The sequence below is a fragment of the Cololabis saira genome, chromosome 23, assembly GCF_033807715.1.
Source record: "Cololabis saira isolate AMF1-May2022 chromosome 23, fColSai1.1, whole genome shotgun sequence".
Classification (NCBI taxonomy): domain Eukaryota; kingdom Metazoa; phylum Chordata; class Actinopteri; order Beloniformes; family Belonidae; genus Cololabis; species Cololabis saira.
Genome location: NC_084609.1, coordinates 22414413 through 22432021, shown reverse-complemented (window position 1 = coordinate 22432021; position 17609 = coordinate 22414413). Strand labels below are relative to the sequence as shown.

The 17609-nt window shown below is 43.4% G+C and overlaps 1 protein-coding gene across 1 annotated transcript in view; it reads right to left on the bottom strand.

Annotated features, from left to right (window-relative positions):
* Positions 1-17609, bottom strand: part of wnt7ba (wingless-type MMTV integration site family, member 7Ba) — a 57166-nt gene that overhangs the window by 3801 nt on the left and 35756 nt on the right. The window contains exons 2-3 of the mRNA XM_061714116.1: positions 6707-6821; positions 5548-5774 (exon numbers count right to left, since the gene is read on the bottom strand). Of these exons, the coding sequence (XP_061570100.1) occupies positions 5548-5774; positions 6707-6789 (310 nt within the window). The 5' untranslated portion in view covers positions 6790-6821. The remainder of the gene's footprint in view (positions 1-5547; positions 5775-6706; positions 6822-17609) is intronic.

Genomic DNA, 17609 nt, shown 5'->3' with positions numbered 1-17609 from the left:
TCCTGTAGCTTTTCACACTCTGCTTCTGCATTTAGTCAAATATCCATCCATCCATTTTCTGTACCCGTTTATCCTTTGCAGGGACACGGGGGTCTGCTGGAGCCTATCCCAGCTAATATCAGGCCAGAGGCAGGGGTTACACCCTGGACAGGTCTCCAGTCCATCGAAGGGCCACATAGATACACAGACAACCAGACATACTCACACTCACACTAGGGCTGGGGATCGATTCAAATGTCAAGAATCGATTCCATTCCGATTCTTAAGATTCAGAATCGATTTATCAAGATTTGATTTGATTCGATTCCGATATTGATTTGGGTTAGTGTTATTAAAACTGTTTTTTGAGCTGTTGCATGAATTATATGACTAGTTCTGCAACATATTAATACTAGTATTATATTGAGATTAAACAACAAGTATTGGCAGCTAATGTTGCTGTAAGGACCAATCAGCTCCCAGAATGCTGATAGAACTGCTTTCAGAAACATCATGGGTCAGAATTACCAAACAGATTTTTTCCCACATTCCGTTTTTATTTGTTCCATTTTCGGTCTATTTTGGTTTTTAATTTTTGAGCATTTGGTTTTTATCATTTTTGCAAATGTAACCCCAAGACAGTATATAAAGTAATGAAATATAGACAATTTATGCAATTATTATAACCTAACACTTTAATGTTTTCATACCTTTAAACATATTTAAAGGCAAAAACATGGCACCAGTTATTCTCGTGTCCAACAAAACATTCCTTTTTTGGGGATAAACAAAAAAATAACCAAAAGTTGTAATGTAATGATGAAAAAAAAAAATACATGAATAAATAAAAAAAAATTAAAAAAAAATAAAAAAGAAAAAAGAAATCGATCTTTAGACATATGAATCGATTTTTAGAAACTAATATGAGAATCGATTTAGAATTGGGAAATCGATTTTTTCAACACAGGCCTAACTCACACCTACGGACAATTTATAATCAGCAATTAACCCAGCATGCATGTTTTTGGACTGTGGGAGGAAGCCGGAGCACCCGGAGTACCCGGAGTACCCGGAGGGAACCCACGCAAACTCTGCACAGAAAGACTTTAGTCAAATAAATAATAACAATGTATAATATATCATGCATTGTTGCTTATATGTGGTTTTAGGACCTGGTAAGGACCAAATGAGCTCCTGTATAACAAATATAAAATCTAGCATTTGTCCATCTTGACTCATATACAAGAATAAAAGCTGCATATTATGCTGTGTTTGCTGTGTTGATTTGGAATAATCTCCTCCCAGCAGCCCCTGGTCTCCCTTATCCCAGGGCGTATATCTGCTCAGGTGGAAGTTGAGCAGAGCTATAATTACATTTACAGAAGGTCAGTAAATGAGCCAGTAAGAATCATGGAGGAATTCCTCGAGTTAAATGTGCGATAAAACAAATCTGATGGCCAAAGAGACAGTAAATCAGGTAAAGTAAGTCAACAATGTGCAGTTATGTAAATGTTTCTGGCCCGCTGTCCAAACAGTTAAAAAACACCTTTTCTGACACCACATACATTATCTACGTGTTTAAATTAACTATGAACTCAAAACTCCCAATATGACACATTTTTGTCTTTGCTCTGCACTTCTTAAGTTAAAAACTTCAGATTTACAAGCTTCTGTGACATCACAGACTCAGATTGGAGTACACTTATCCAGCTCCCCAATCTTTATTTTTACCCAACTTCACATCATACTGCATTGCTTGTAACCTCAAAATGTGCATTGGCACTGAGCTGTAACACTGACTTGAAGTGGAGTGGCTGATTTGGTATTGGTATTGGTATTTTGGTATTTTGGTATTTTGACCAAATCATGTCACATACATTTCAGTTAGACCTCAGGAGATTGTAACTAGTGAAAAAGGGAATAATATTTATCCTTTAAAGGGGACCTATTATGAAAAACAGGTTTTCTCTTGCTTTAACATCTATAAAGTGGTCTCCCCTCAGCCTGCCAACTCAGAGAAGGAGGTAAGCAACCACATTCTGCAGTGTCTGTACAGCCGCCCGGATGAGCCGTCCAGTGTGATGTGGCTTCTACGAGCCGTTCAGATTCTGCTCCTGTCGTGACATCACGACAGGAGTGATGCGTGAAACCACGCCCACAACTAACTCCGCTGGCCGGAGCTTCCGCCATTTTTACGTAGCGCTGTATCGCGTCATCGCGTCAGGCAGCCAATCAGCACAGAGCCTCATTATCATAGCCTCCCCGCCCACTCAGAATCCCACATAGATAATGAGGTTAGAAACGGGGAAGATAAAGACATGTCTCAGAGGCTGAATTTCTAATTTATTTAGCAAAAACAATCAAAAGCTTGTTTTTAAGACATTCAAGGCCTGTTTAAAATAGGTATTAGATGCCATAATAGATCCCCTTTAAAGCCAGTCTATGTCACAGTACCACTTCTGACCACATGGGGGCAACATATCAGAAGAATATAGATAAGATAAAGATAAAGCGTAAAAGCACTAATTGCCTCTGGCCTTAATTCAAGTAAATAAAAGTAATCATTCCTGTTTCCACTGTCAGGCTGATGGCACCGCCGTGCTGCATCTCTGACCCGCCCATAATGTTACATCACGGTGGACATACCACACACCCTTTTCTATAATGAGCTGAGATAATTGGTAGCGTGTGGATGAGAAAATGAAACAACTTTCTCAATTAACACAATTGTTTGGCAAATTGTGCGTCAGGATCAGTACTTAATCCATCCAGTGGAATAGCGGACAACTGAATGTACTTATATCCAGCTGAGAGTCTTGATTGATGATCTGCGGGTTACACTGTCAGAATCAGGCTCAACAACAGCAATGCTGAACTGTTGACCAGTTAGAGACACTTGAAAATCATTTAAAAGCAGCATTTATCTCCAATAATCAGCACGTTTCGGTTCAGTACATCTGATCAGAGTTGGATTCTAGAATTAAACGATTAGGTGAATGCAACTTTCTTAATTCGAGTGATTACGTACACTGAAAAGAGTGACTGGATGAATGTATCGAGAGAGTAAATGCTGAGAAATTCCCTTAAAACTGGATCCGTGACAATTGTTAACGGCAGTCGTGAGCGACGCAAATCTATCGTAAACATAATAAACATAAAAATCCATGAAGTACACTGCAAAAGATGCTGAATTGTACAACCCTCTCTCCGGCCTTGACACCATCTCCAGCTTCATTAGGCCCCACTTGGCCGCAGAAAAAGGTCCCCATCAGGGGTCGGGGTGGTCTCAAACGGCCCTGTTAAGCTCTGGAAGGAACAATGGAAAAGCAGCTGTCCTGACTGGGTCTCAGCGGGCCAGCGTGGGGCTCGGTACTGGGAAATCGAGTGGACCTCTGGACAATGTATTACGAGTAGTGCCGGACCCTCCTCACTCATTGGCTCAGTGTTGTCAGTGTTGCAGTTACAGTTTAGTGACTTATCCCTTCTTTTCAGCTTGTCTGATGAGCCACATTATGTTCAAGGTACCATAAGAGACATCAAATATATGTTGAATTGGACTACGAGCTGTTAAATAATAGCTCTGGAGCGGAGAAATTGGTTGATTGAATTGGTAAAGTATGCATCATGCTGTCGTCTTAGAAATACTGTTGCTCTTTTTTGGTACTTTTACCTAGAAATAAGTGTTTTTCTTGTATTTATTATGGTGATGAGCTCAGTATCTCCTGTTGTTGGGTTTTATAACTCCTAAGCTTTCCTTAAATGTACAGTTTGAAACTAATCCAGTGGCTCCACGTCAGGAGTTTGATGAGAGAGGCTTCAAAGGATTAAATGTGAGAAACGGCTAATTGCTCTCTGTTCGCCGCCGCTGAACACCAGCAGTAACGAGGAAAACGAAGAAAACACAAGTGACATCTACTGGCTGACTAGAGGAGCTTTTTTTTTTTTTTCCTTCTTTTTCTTTTAATTGGCTCTGCAGTTTGCTGCTGTGTGGTCATGTTTTACATCAATGGCATTTCTCATGCAGCTTAAGTGTCGCTCTGTGTGTGTCTTAGGAGGTCTGCAGCGAATGATACTGCTGCATGTTGAAAACATCTGCGGATGTGCACATTTCCAAGCGTTTCTTTGTCAAAATTTGAACTATAGAATAAAGATGTTTATATTTATTTGGGAGGGTGGGAAAACAAACTTATTGGCTCCATAGTCGGTAATGAGATCCCCCCCCCCCCTTCCCCGCTCCATTCAGAATAATGCAGTTCTTGTATTCCTCTCAACAGTCCAGAGTATTAATGCGCTGCCTCTTTGGTAGAGGCGATTCTAATGGCTCCCCTCCAACCTGACAAACTCATTCGCAGAGACCATCAGGCTTGCGGTTCCCCCTGTCCATAACTCAAAACAAACTCTGAAGTCTTCTCTCATCAAGCTAAATCTGCGGGCCATTCAAACATAGTGCATGGTGAGCATTTCTCAAGGCATCAGGCGCAGGCAATAGCCAAGCAGCCATCTCCTTGCGCTGTGATTTGTTTTGACTGAACAGCAGCGCACGCAGGGTTCCATTGTTGCCATCCAGCTGCTGGAGCTGACTTCAATTAGTGGTTTGTATGAATCTCTCTGCTCTTTCTCAATGCTTAATGAGTTCACAGGCCCTGCAGGTCAATCAAATGGAGCGGTGGATGGTACATTCGCCGCACAAGAGAGGTTTATGGTCCCGGTTTTTCATTGTTGTCTTTAAAAAATAGACAAAAGTGAACCTTTTTATGAATGATCTGGTGATCATGGGCAGTAATACCTTTTAATTGTTTTCCTAGGGGTGTAATTCAATTTGGTCTGGAGGACAACTGTCTCTGGTGGAGAGGACGAGAGGAGCACAGTTGGGTCTTGAGCATCTCTCTGAGCTCATTTGCACAGAGACAAGAGATGTTTCCTCTTGCAAAGGAAGTAAAGGGATCCAGACGTATCGTCTGCCTCATAGAAGAAAGTGATCGCTCCCAGGACTGCTAGATCAAACATGTATCCAAACCCACAGCCAGACCGCAACAAAACAATTCAGAGTGGAACACAATTTATAGAAGAGGTTCACATTAGGAGCAAGCGGGCGTCCGTGAGAAGTAAAACTGGGAAGAATGTCGGGGAAAAACTGGTGTTGGTTTCAGTGTTTGGAGGCTGCACAAGTACAATGTAAATGCTTTCAGAAGATGCCACACCCTGATGAACCTTACACCATGCTTTAGAAAGAAGTCTCCTGCTTTGTGACAGTGTGTTGCGTCAGCAGTGAAGTCATACACATCAGTTTGAGAGGGGGGGGGGGGTTGTTAAAACCAACTGCAGCTGGTTCATTCATTGTGGTTTTCAGGCTCCAAAACATTAAAGTTTTGCCTGTGAAATGTTCTCTCATGCTGTAGATGTAGGACGGTGGCAGATTGATTTTTATTTTATCTGCACCTCACAGCTTGGTGTGGTTTCCAATGCTCCACCTGTTGATGCAGGTCACACCTTTGGTTTCCGAAAACACCAAGTAGGAAATTTTCAGCGTGTGTCGCCGGTTTGCTGCAGAGTTTGAAACAGACTGACCTACTCTCAGCTCTTGTCCGAAGACCGTCCTCTCGCCCAGGGCCGAGCAGTTCCACCGGCCGTAGCGGAACTGGTACTGGCACTCGTTGATGCCCAGTTGGGCGCCTTCGCCGATGACGATGATGGCATCGGGGCGACTCTGACAGAGGGCTCTCTGCCGGGGGGCCAGCCCTGGGATCTTGTTGCAGATGATATTGGCGCCCAGAGCCACCACGGAGGACAACGCCCTGCAGGCATTAAAAAAAAAAAAAAAGATTAATGGGATTTCATCAGAAAATAAATTGATAGTCATCTTGTACTCTACTTTGGCATCATTGACGAAGTATATATATATCCATATGACTACTCTGTTCAATAAATTCAAACACATTTCTCATGAAACCTGTACAAGAACATGGAAAATAAGACATCTGTCCTATCCCAGAACATTTATAGCTACTTTTACAGGACCTGTCCTTGTTAAGAGGCAAGTATGGTGCAGCAATCACTCTTTGTTGAGGCCTGGGTCTTTTAATGCCATAAGAAAGAGCTCCTCACAAGGCCCTGCCTCAATAAGTGAAGCATGAAGTAATAATTTCACAGTGCTCTTTTCCATATGCTGCTATCCAGTTATGGCCCAATGAGGTGCTCCGGTGACAAAGGGGTTCTGGTGTAACGTGTAAATCCATAAGAGCGGTTTATCTCATCAGCTGCGTCCATGCTCGGACATGTAAAAACCGTGTAGATTAAATATTGGCTCCGTTCAATCGATTTTTCATTCAAGCCTAATAAAACGGAGAAAGAGAAGAAAAAAAAGCTCGTTTTGTGGTTAAGTGTGTGAAAGAAAATGCTCATATGTTGGGGGCTGAAATCCGCAGCTCTTGTTCCATGAAGCTCTGACTTCATTGTGGAATAAAATGAAATGCCAACGCATTTTCTACAGCTGTTTCCAAAGTGGTGAGGAAAAACATCACAACCTAAAAAGAAAGAAAATCACATCACTGCATCTCGCTGTGTCAGATGTTCCCTCCTTGTAACAATCAATCATTTGAACACCTGCACCATGCACTTTTACGCTTAATCGGACAATTTACGCGCAATTTACGCACAACTTTCCAGTTTGCATAAAGAAAAAGTGTGGAGAATGAAGTGTGAGCACGTGCATTGACTCTAAACGTACAGGTAGCTACCGCTGGTGAGGATGAGGAAGATCTGCGGGTAGTAGACGGACAGCAGCGCGCTGCGGGATGAGATGATGAGCATGGTTGCGCATTGAGCAAAGCTTGATTTGCCCTCTTTGGATGAAGAAAAAAAAAGAGGAAAGAGATATGTGAACTGGTGTATCCTTTTATCCGGAGTTCCAGAAGTTGAGGGAAGAGCTGTGTGCGAGTTTTGCTGCTTAATTCCTGCAGTGGAGGCGCTGTGCGGCAGCTCCGCGCTGCGCTGTCCGTGCGCCGGAGACCACAGTCTGCATCCCTCCGTCGATATCTGGCACCTGGGCTGAAAGAGAACTAGGTGGGGTGGATAAATGAGAGAGGGAGTGAGAGTGAGAGAGAGGGAGGGAGAGGGAGAGAGGGTGGGGGCAGATGGGATTCCGGATGTCCGATGCGTCTGGCTTAAGCCTGATTTATGGTTCTGCGTTGAATCGACGCAGAGCTTACGCCGAGGGTTACGGCGTACGGTGCGCGTCGCCGCGTACCCTACACCGTAGGCTCTGCGTTGGTGTAACGCGGAACCATAAATCCACATGAAGTTTTGGTTCGTCTGGCTGGCGCAGCGCACAGCGCACACTCAACACTCAACTCAGATCCTTCTTATTGCAGAAAGAAAGTTACTCATCACTTCATATGGGTCCATTATTTTAGTAAAAAAATTTTGTCCAACAATATCTTTATTTGGTTTTCAAAATCTTTCCAATGACACAAAAATAAGAGTGCTCTTACATAAAAGGAAACATCAAGGGCAGCTGAATTATTGTCCAGCAATCGAATCATATTTCCTTATACGACTCAGATATTTATGAGATATCTTGAAGCAACACTCAATTTAGGTTTAAATGAGAAAAGGAAAGAGAAAAAGAAAGAAAGAAAGAAAGAAAGAAAGAAAGAAAGAAAGAAAGAAAGAAAGAAAGAAAGAAAGAAGGAAGGAAGGAAGGAAGGAAGGAAGGAAGGAAGGAAGGAAGGAAGGAAGGAAGGAAGGAAGGAAGGAAGGAAGGAAGGAAGGAAGGAAGGAAGGAAGGAAGGAAGGAAGGAAGGAAGGAAAAAAGAAAGAAAGAAAGAAAGAAAGAAAGAAAGAAAGAAAGAAAGAAAGAAAGAAAGAAAGAAAGAAAGAAAGAAAGAAAAAATAAATAAATAAATAAATAAATAAAACCCCAAACAAAACAGAAAAGTAACACAAATCAAAACATCAAAGGTTTCTCTGTTTTTCAAGGGTTAGCCCAAAGTATTTCACCGTTGTGCTTAATTCAGAAATATAAACTCAAATATACAATTCACACAGAATAAAGAAATCAAGTATCAAAAGAAATTTTAGTACATTTTAAGCCAAACCGTTAAAGGTGAATGCACATGTCACTAAACCAACACATCTTTTGTTCTGGACTACTGAAAAGAGGATGTTGACTCTGCTGCTGGAGTTTCTGGTTGCCTCTTCTGAAGAGTAGACCCTCTTTGAAATGTTTTAGATAAAGCCAGACTATAATACAGCCGATGCTGTGGCTGTGGAAACCCAACATGACTCCCTCATGTGGCGGCACGGAGAAGCTCATCATCTCAGGCTTCACCCCCATCAGCTCCAAAAGTGCAGCATCATTAAGACCTGATCACTTTCTGCAGACAGCGTCTGTTTCCAGCTGTCTGGCACCTCTGTAATGTCCAATTAGAGCACGGTGGGGGGGTCGGGGCCCGTGAAGGATATCTATGGTGACGCCTGATGGCTGCTTCCAGTAACCTTGGCGGTCGGGGCCTGCAGTGACGTCACACCTGAGCTGACCACCCCAGTTCCAGTTGCAGAGGCTGAAAGTGAGCCTGAGGTGAGGTTTGTGCAGCATTCTGGGACTGTTGCCGTTGGAGTTCCCACTTCAGGGAGCTTCCAGTTACACCGTCTGACTACAAATTAAACACAAACGATCTGTTACTTTTCAAGAAAACGGGATAGATTTGTGAGACTAGTCTCACAAAAGTGTCTGTGTATGTGTGTGTGTGTGTGTGTGTGTGTGTGTGTGTGTGTGTGTGTGTGTGTGTGTGTGTGTGTGTGTGTGTGTGTGTGTGTGTTTTGTAGCTTCATGACCTCTCAAATTTGTACGAGGAAACTCAGAAACTCAGACTTTATAAATGTCTGAGAGAAAAACTATAAACTCATAATTCTGTCAGAGAAAATTCAGAATTTCCACCCTAATAAACCTAATAAATTGCCAAGAAAAGAAAAAAACACAGGTGAGGAAAATAATTTGCAATACAACTCCTATGTGCCACAACAAGAGTGGGTCATATCTGAGACATAATTAAAGTACTTAAATGTGCTTATTTAGGTGGCTACAAATAAAGAGAAGTCATTTTACTTCTTCTTAAAGGGGACCTATTATGAAAAACAGGTTTTCTCTTGCTTTAACATATATAAAGTGGTCTCCCCTCAGCCTGAGAGAAGGAGGAAAGCAACCAAATTCTGCAGTGTCTGTACAGCCGCCCGGATGATCCATCCAGTGTGATGTGGCTTCTACGAGCCGTTCAGATTCTGTTCCCGTCGTTACGTAACGAAAATGCAATTTACATCGGTTGGCCTCCAATGCGTGAACCCACGCCCACAACTAACTCCGCCGGCCGGAGCTTCCGACATTTTTCCGTAGCGGTGTATCGCGTCATTCAGGCAGCCAATCAGCACAGAGCCTCATTATCATAGCCCCGCCCACTCAGAATCCTGCATAGATAATGAGGTTAGAGAATGGGATGATAAAGACATGGCTCAGAGGCTGAATTTCTAATTTATTTAGCAAAAACAATCAAAAGCTTGTTTTTAAGACATTCAAGGCCTGTTTAAAATAGGTATTAGATGCCATAATAGGTCCCCTTTAAATACTTTAGGTATCGGGGCCCCCTAGTGGGGGTACATACAGAAAGGAACAGCTGTCTGCAGAGCTGAAAATATTTCTATTCTAAAATAACATTTCTCTGGAAAACATGAAGACATGACAGACATAGTGTCTAGAAGTCATAACAAAATAGGGCCAAAACTAAAAGATGCTCTCCAGCCCGTCTCCAGTTTTATCGGTCTGGCTCTCAGTCGAACGAACGACAAAGTATCCCCCAGCATGTTGTTGACATTTCTCAGCCTGAAACTGAGACGTTAAAGTTTTACTTTACTGAACAAATAAGTATAAGGAGATTCCGTTGATGAACGGCTCTGAAATGAGGTAGGAGTCGTCTTAAAACAAAAGTAGGAAAATTATTCACAGGGTTATTAGGCGAAGGGACCTCCTGGTTTCAGAGTATAAAAGAATGAAATACCGCTCATTCTTTGGTTGTTATAAGACTGGCCTGATGGCCGAGGCCGCTCAGACAGTGTGTAAACAAAGCAGCTAGTCAGATATTCGTGGCTCTGTAAAGTATCAGAGGCACGATTTCCAGTGAACTGGACAACATACAGACGAGGTGTCTGGCCCGGGGCCAGCCGGGGCCGAGGCCTTCACGTGTTTGTGTTTCCTGCCTCTCCCTGTCTCTTTTCACTCCCTCCTCTATTGTCTTTCAGTCCAAATACTCCTCCTAAACCGCAGTTTCTCCAGCCACAATAGCATTTCAACAGCATGTTCTCTCCGTCCTTACGTAGGGGCCGGGATATTTGTTTCTTTTCACGCTCGATTTTCCCCCGGAGCTCATGCGAGCAGGCCTGAGTAGCAAAGACTGATAATGACGCCCGGCTCTGTGGCATTCTTGGCCCGTCTCATCCTTGAGCTGGTGGTGTTTGTTGAAGCGCTCACAGGAGCTCAGACAGAGGACTTGAGCAACGTCTGAACTTCCTCAGTGTCCTGCACTTCCTGTTTCAGTCTGACATCCAGCCAGATCCAATCAACAGAAACCGATGCCAGGATCTCATTTGAATGTGTATGAACTGGAGCTCTAAAAATGGGAGAAAATGTGCGATCAATCATTCTTTCACGGCATATTATACACCTGTGCATGTTTTTTCCCCTACACCAGGGGTCGGCAACCCGCATGGGGCTCTTTAGCGCCGCCCTAGTGGCTCCTGGAGCTTTTTCAAAAATGTTTGACCTTTTTTTTCCTTTTTTTCTTCTTTTATTTCTCTTTTTTTCCTTCTTTTTTTTATTTTTTTCTCCTTTTTTTCCTTTTTCTTCTTCTTTGCCTTTTTTTCTCTTTTTTTCTTGCTTTTTCCTTTCCTTTTTAATCGCGACATTTCAACTTTTTTCTCAAAATTTTGACTTTTTTCTCGACATTTCAACTTTTTCCTCGATATTTCGACTTTTTTCTCGATATTTCGACTTTTTTCTCGAGATTTTGATTTTTTTCCTCAACATTTCAACTTTTTTCTCGACATTTCGACTTTTTCCTCGATATTTTGACTTTTTTCTCGAGATTGTAGTTGTACATTAATCTCGATATTTTGACTTTTTTCTCGCAATTTCGACATTTTTCTTGACATTTCAACTTTTTCTCGACATTTCCACTTTTTTCTCGACATTTCCACTTTTTTCTCGACATTTCCACTTTTTTCTCGAAGTGCATAATGAAAAAAATCTTCCCCCAGTTATAACTAATATAGAAACATGCAGCATGTGCTGCCTTCATTCTAAGGCTGATACAAGACTTTTCATTTTTTGCGGCTCCAGAAATATTTGTTTTTTGTGTTTTTGGTCCAATATGGCTCTTTCAACATTTTGGGTTGCCGACCCCTGCCCTACACCAAATTGAAAAAGGACGATTTTTCTTCTAAAGTCAGAAGAGAGAAGGTCTTTAGTCCCTGAGTTTACAGACCGAGTTGTTGGAGGCTCCTTTTGCAACCTCATGAAGAAAACACCCACACAGTTTATGTTATAGCACCAACATGACAACAAGATAAACTCTCATCACGTACTTCTCAGAGCCCAGTCCAGTCTGCTTCCTCAGGACTTTGCCCGTGGTACTTCCTACCACCTCATGAGCCCCATCCTTTGGCATTTTTTAATTAAGCCAAGCCTAAATTTAATTTTTGTTGTGCAAAAGCTATAAATATTTAGAGTTGGTTTGATTTTTGTTGCCAGATTTCAAGTTGAATTAATGCTCAAAATGTGAGAAAAAAAAGAAAGCAAAGAAAAATGATTTTCCTGAGGTTTTCCTGAGGTTTTCCTGTGGGAACGATACGAGCAGTTGCAAGAACGACACATCAGAACGTAAGTTACACAGAATGTCAGATTTTAGGCCACTGAAAGTTCATTTAAAGGGGAAAAGGGGATATTTTATGAAGACAAGAAAAGCTTTCTGTTCTTTGTTTCTGTGTTTGAAGTGACAACCGAGTCAAAAAGTCCAAGATTACGCAACTTTGTCCAATTGTTTTTGGGGCTTATCGAGTCTGAAACTAACTCATCAATCAGACTTGCAGAGATCTGTGACATCACAGATCCAGAACGGAGTAGGTTTATTGATATCCATTTATGAGATTCAGGAACTTCAAATCATGCTGGATTCTGTCATCAGATGGTTATGAGAGTAAACTTTAAACGGCGTGAAGCCGTTTTGAGCCAGAATGCCATATACATTTATAGTAAAATAGTTGTTATTGATGTCAGAATAAATAATTTCATAAAGGTTTTTGGTACTGTGAACTCTCAGGATGGTTTTGTGTTACATATGGTGCTTCAGGGGTTAATGAGTGTAACTTGTGTCCAAACTCACTTATTTTTGTTGTGCAAAACTATGACACAGTGGAATAACAATAAATACATTCAATAAAATAAAGAGACAAATGCGACACCGTCAGTCTGAATGCACGCGTCTTCAAACCTTCGACAAATATTGTTCTTTTTTTGAGTTTACAATAAAATACGGCCAGACTCGGCGCAGGGGCCTCCGGGGAGGAAACGGAGGTTGAAAAGGCTACGAATTACAGCAGCAAAACCACGCCGCCATGGAGAATGCTTAAAATGACAAATAAATGCAGTGAAAAACTCGTATCCCTGTCCAGGATTTGTGTTTTTCCTGCTCAGCCAAGACTCTAACTTTATTTTCAAGATAAATTATTGTCCTCGAGCCTCCAGAACGTGCAAGTGAGACACAAATCTCTGTACCTGGAAATGTAATTACAACAAAAACACCATGTCTCTGCTGTCAGAAGTCGCAGCACACAGCTGACTTTACTTAATAATAATTGAAAATTAAAACAAAACAAACATCTGGCTCACATATAGTGTGTGACCCAGATGTTATAGATGTTTAGGCCTAAGTGCCTCGGACGGCGCTGAAACACGCTGTTAGTTTTGATGTTTTTATAGCATTTGTTGATAATTGGAAAAATATAGAATAATGACAGCTTTGACCTCAGAAGTGTCAGATCTGAGCTTTGGCCTGATGCTAGAAGGCGAGCACCGACGGCTTCGGGTTCTGTGAAATGTGAAAGTCTCTGATCTGGTGAGACACCCTGATGGGGGTTTCATATGTTTGGGTCAGACAAGTGCACATGGGCCATTTGGGCACATATCTGCATGAAAGTTAAAGTAGCTTTCAAGCTTCACCGCAAAGTCAGAGATGCTGTTCAGAGTCTAATATGAGCGGACGAACACATGGTGCTTATATATGTAATGGAGTAAAATGCATGCAGGAATGTGCAAAAAAATATGAGTGTGGTTGGGAGAATGAACATCACGCTGCTGCACCATGAAGGGATTTCAAATTCTGGATTCAAAAAAAGGGAAAAACGTCCCCAGAAACCAAAGAGTAAACACAGAAAAAGACAGTACTTTGTAATCGTATCTAATTTACGCTGCTCGCAGTGTCCTTGGCGACCCGTGGAGTTGATGGGGGGGAAATTGCACCCATGCTGAGGAACAGCGATTCTTGTTCTGAGCAATTAATTCGCGAAGCATCTTGAACCTTTTTGAGAGCAGATGAGGGCGCAGCCTCATTTTTTAACAATGTCACGAGGCACATAAATCTCCCCAGAAGTGATCCCTTTTATGTACACAGGATTTATGCTTTTGTGTAGAAGTACAGACTCGGAGGGGTAAACATGTTGCAGATGTCGGGGACACGGGTGCAGAACATCATCAGAAACAACAGAAAAGCGTGCAGGCCGGGCAAATGAAAGGCTTTTTTCTCGTGTAGTCTTCAAGGTCTTGAATCTGAAATACATTTCTAACCAGCATCATCGATTATTTCAAACATTATTTTCCCACCGGAGGCAGCTAATGAACAGATAAGTGGGTCGTCAGTAGGCTATGAAGGACGTTCTTGCAGTCTGCTTGCTTCAAATGCAGCCCACGTGAAGCTCCTTATTGCTAGTTACATATGCTTTCTGGTCATTTTTGAGCATTTTGTGACAATTCTGGTTCTTTGCACGTCAATTTGTGCTCTCAGCTGCATTTTCCCTCCGTCCTTGCTCAGTCGCGACTGCAGAGGGAGACAAAACACCAGCTAAGTTCCCAAAGGTCAACCCTCTGCGGTCCAGAGCCCTGTCCGTCTCTCGTACCACAACAGCCGCTCTAATATGTTTGATCAAAACGGTAAAAGGGGCCGTGCCGTCCAACGGTTGTTTTTTTCGGTCTTTGCATCTTTCTCTTTAATCTAAATTTGAAATATAGAAGTATAATTAGGAGGAAAACCTCTCCAGGTGACTGAAGTGGGGTTTTTATCATTTATTTTGGGGTGTCAAGTAAACTAATTCAGTGCTGATTCAGTTAAGAGATGCACAAAGTGAGTGATACGGACATCCTCAAGGGGGCTCTTTACTCCTGTGTTTCAAACCAACGCAGGCACGGCTGCAACAACCAGCCCTCGCCTCCCCCTCCACCCGTCTGTAGTTCCACCATCTTGGTTCCTACCGTTGGATTTTCAAAAAGTTTGCCCTCTCGTTTGTTTCTGTCAACGTGGCGGACGTCGGCTGTTTCCCCAGCAATCTCGTGTCCTCTCACGAACCTCCCTTCATAATGCAACGAGAGTGGAAGTGCACCTTATTAAAGCTTCAAGTTCAGCTGGCAGAATAATGTGGAGTTGTGTGTGTTTTCAAAGTGAAAGAAACACATCGTGGACACACGGGGCCACAGACGCCCACGTTATCTCTACGACAAATACAGTTTTAGAGAATAAATAGAAGCTTGTTTGAAGATGCACGATGTGTGTGTGTGTGTGTGTGTGTGTGTGTGTGTGTGTGTGTGTGTGTGTGTGTGTGTGTGTGTGTGTGTGTGTGTGTGTGTGTGTGTGTGTGTGTGTGTGTCACAAAAACATAAAAATGAGCAAAAATGCAGTCAGTTACACTGCGATGTCACAGTTGTCATTTCTTCATTAGCATAATGTGTTTAATTGATCCTCCAGGGCCGTACATAGAAAACATTTAGGAGAATTAGTATTAATGTGGATAATTGGTTGTCACCAAGACACCGCCTGCTTCTTCTTGTGTTCAAATCCCATCTGCTGCATCATTTTTTTATTGATTTATATTTTTTTGTGGCTCACGTACATCAGCTCAGAGCTTAATTATTCTAATTCCATTTGTCTTTTCTTTAAATATGCATTTGGGTTGTGTATTTATGCCTAATTATTTTCTCCCAACGAAAAGGGAAGCAGTTCCTGTGTCGCTTCTCGCAACCCTCCGATATGTGCAGGAAATACATGAAAAAGTTCCCCTTTTTTGGGGGGGGGGGGTTTAACCGAAGGAGGCTTGTGCAATTATAGAATTAACAGTCTTTGTTCATTTACATCACCAGAATTGTAAATCCACTGCAGCTGGTGTGATCCAGTACAACTACGATTTGATCTGTTAGTAATTCATATGTGAGGAATTACGGCGCTCCGAGGTTTTGGGAATCAAACATGTGTTGCACTTCTCCAAGTTTCCATTCCCTTGAAGATACTTGGCCCTTAATGGGCCGGGCCTTTTTCTGTCGAAATACGCTAAAAACCCCTCTCTCCTTCGCTCTCCCCCCTTCACACACACATACACACAAATTGATATAACCGCAAGCTCTTAACCGGTTTTAGCAGGCTCTATTAGCCCAAATCAGAGAAAGTGAAGTAAAAACATCTTTTGTAAGAGTCACCTCGTGTTAGCGCTGACCTTCCTGATTGAGTTTGCTCACAATCACATGGGTCAAGGCTGGGGTCAGGCCCATGCATCATTTAGTTTAATGGCTGTTTCCTGCCTGCTCAAATGTACGTGCCACATTGTAGGAAACGGGGAGTTGTAATGTTGTACGCGGCTATATTATTTACAGGACTCCATGCCTTTACGAAGACAGAAAAAAAAAAAAAAAGGTGGAAGAGGTGTAAAGGGGAAAAGCAGAGATCAGAGGTGAAGAAACAGGGATGATGACAAAGGCAAAGGGAGAGATCTCCTCTAATTTTTTGTGGCCTGTCTGTGTCACCAGCACCCTGTTGGGACGACAGATGTGCAGATGATGTCATGCAGAAAGGGGATAGGGCGGGAGGGTGGAGCCACCAGAGCGCGGGAGGACGGTGGCAAGGCGGAGCCTCGGTCCGAGAGAGAGGGAACGGGGGACAGGAGGAGGGAGGGAGGGAGGGAGGGAAAGATGGAGCGGGACTGCACTTATTCAGTCTCCTTACGACGTGATTCAGACCCGTTTATAAAGTGTCAGACCCAGCACAAAGGAGAGGCTTCTGCTTCCTTACATCTCTCTGCTGCTGCCAAGGTTTTTTTATTCCTCAGCAAATGTGCTGAAGTGCCGGTTCTGGTTGCAGAACCGCTTCACAAAGCCGTATCCAAACCACGCAGGCCGTTGGAGCTATAATTTACTTAGTGCAGTCTCTGCTGAAGTTTTTTACCCTCCCGTCCCCAGGACCGGCCCGCCGCATAAGAACTCAATTGTTCTGGCGGTCCGCAGTGACAATGGCTGTTTGTGGTCATGCAGACGGGAGGAAAGTGAGAAAGAAGAAGGTATCACAGAGACGTGGGGGGGGGGAAGAAAGGGAAAAGCAGAGCCATGGGGATCTGGGGATTTGTCCTGTTTGCTGCTAAAGATACGGTCGGGGGTCAAGCTCGGAGCGGGAGGTCAGGGTGAGCATCCTGCCGGGTTCAAGTATGTGACGTTCAACCTGGCCGCGGTTCGGTGATTTAATCGAGCCCTGACAGATAGGACTGCGGCACCAGTTCGGCGTGCCTGCGTTTCACAAAACAGGCCTCCCCTGCCCCGGCCCCCCCCCCCCCACCTCCACCCGGGCCCTCTCGGTCCAACAGTGCTGGCACGGCAGAGGGAGAAACTGAATGAAGCAGGCAGTCGGATGTTGCCTAATCGCTGCCCGGTGCAAATGTGGCCGTTTTTCTGGTGCCGTTATGTGTCGGAGGCAGACGATCCAGCACAGGAAGCAATAATTGGAGACAACCTGTGGAAATCAGTCAAAAGAGGAGGAACGCCGCCTCCTCCTCCTCATCCGCCTCGTCAACCCTGAGCTTTTATTGTTTTCTTTCGGGGGCCTGATTCTTTAGACATGAGGACATACAACAAGGATCCACTGATCCATGTGGCTGCTCCTCAGGCAGTTACTTAAAACAAAAGCAAGCAAATAACAACAAAGATAACGCCCCGCTCCTCGTAGAATGCAGGATAGACCGAGACGGCGTTCACCGTCCTGCTTTTTCCTGCAGATAAGACGCAGCGATAGCCGGCGGGGGCCGAGAGATACAGATGCCGCCCACGGTTGTCTCACTGACCCCGGCTTGAGGACACGCTCGGCCCTCGAGGTAATCATTGACCTGTTACCTGGGGCAACCCCACCACAACATAATGTACAAGCGCCGGGGCTGCTGATAACAAGGCGATAGTGCCGCTGGACATTCAGACATAAACGCAGGCAAGTGGTTCGCACTTTTAATTGACGCCTAAAAGGTGAAATTACTGCGAAAGGACCATCTTCTCTGCAAAGAGCTCG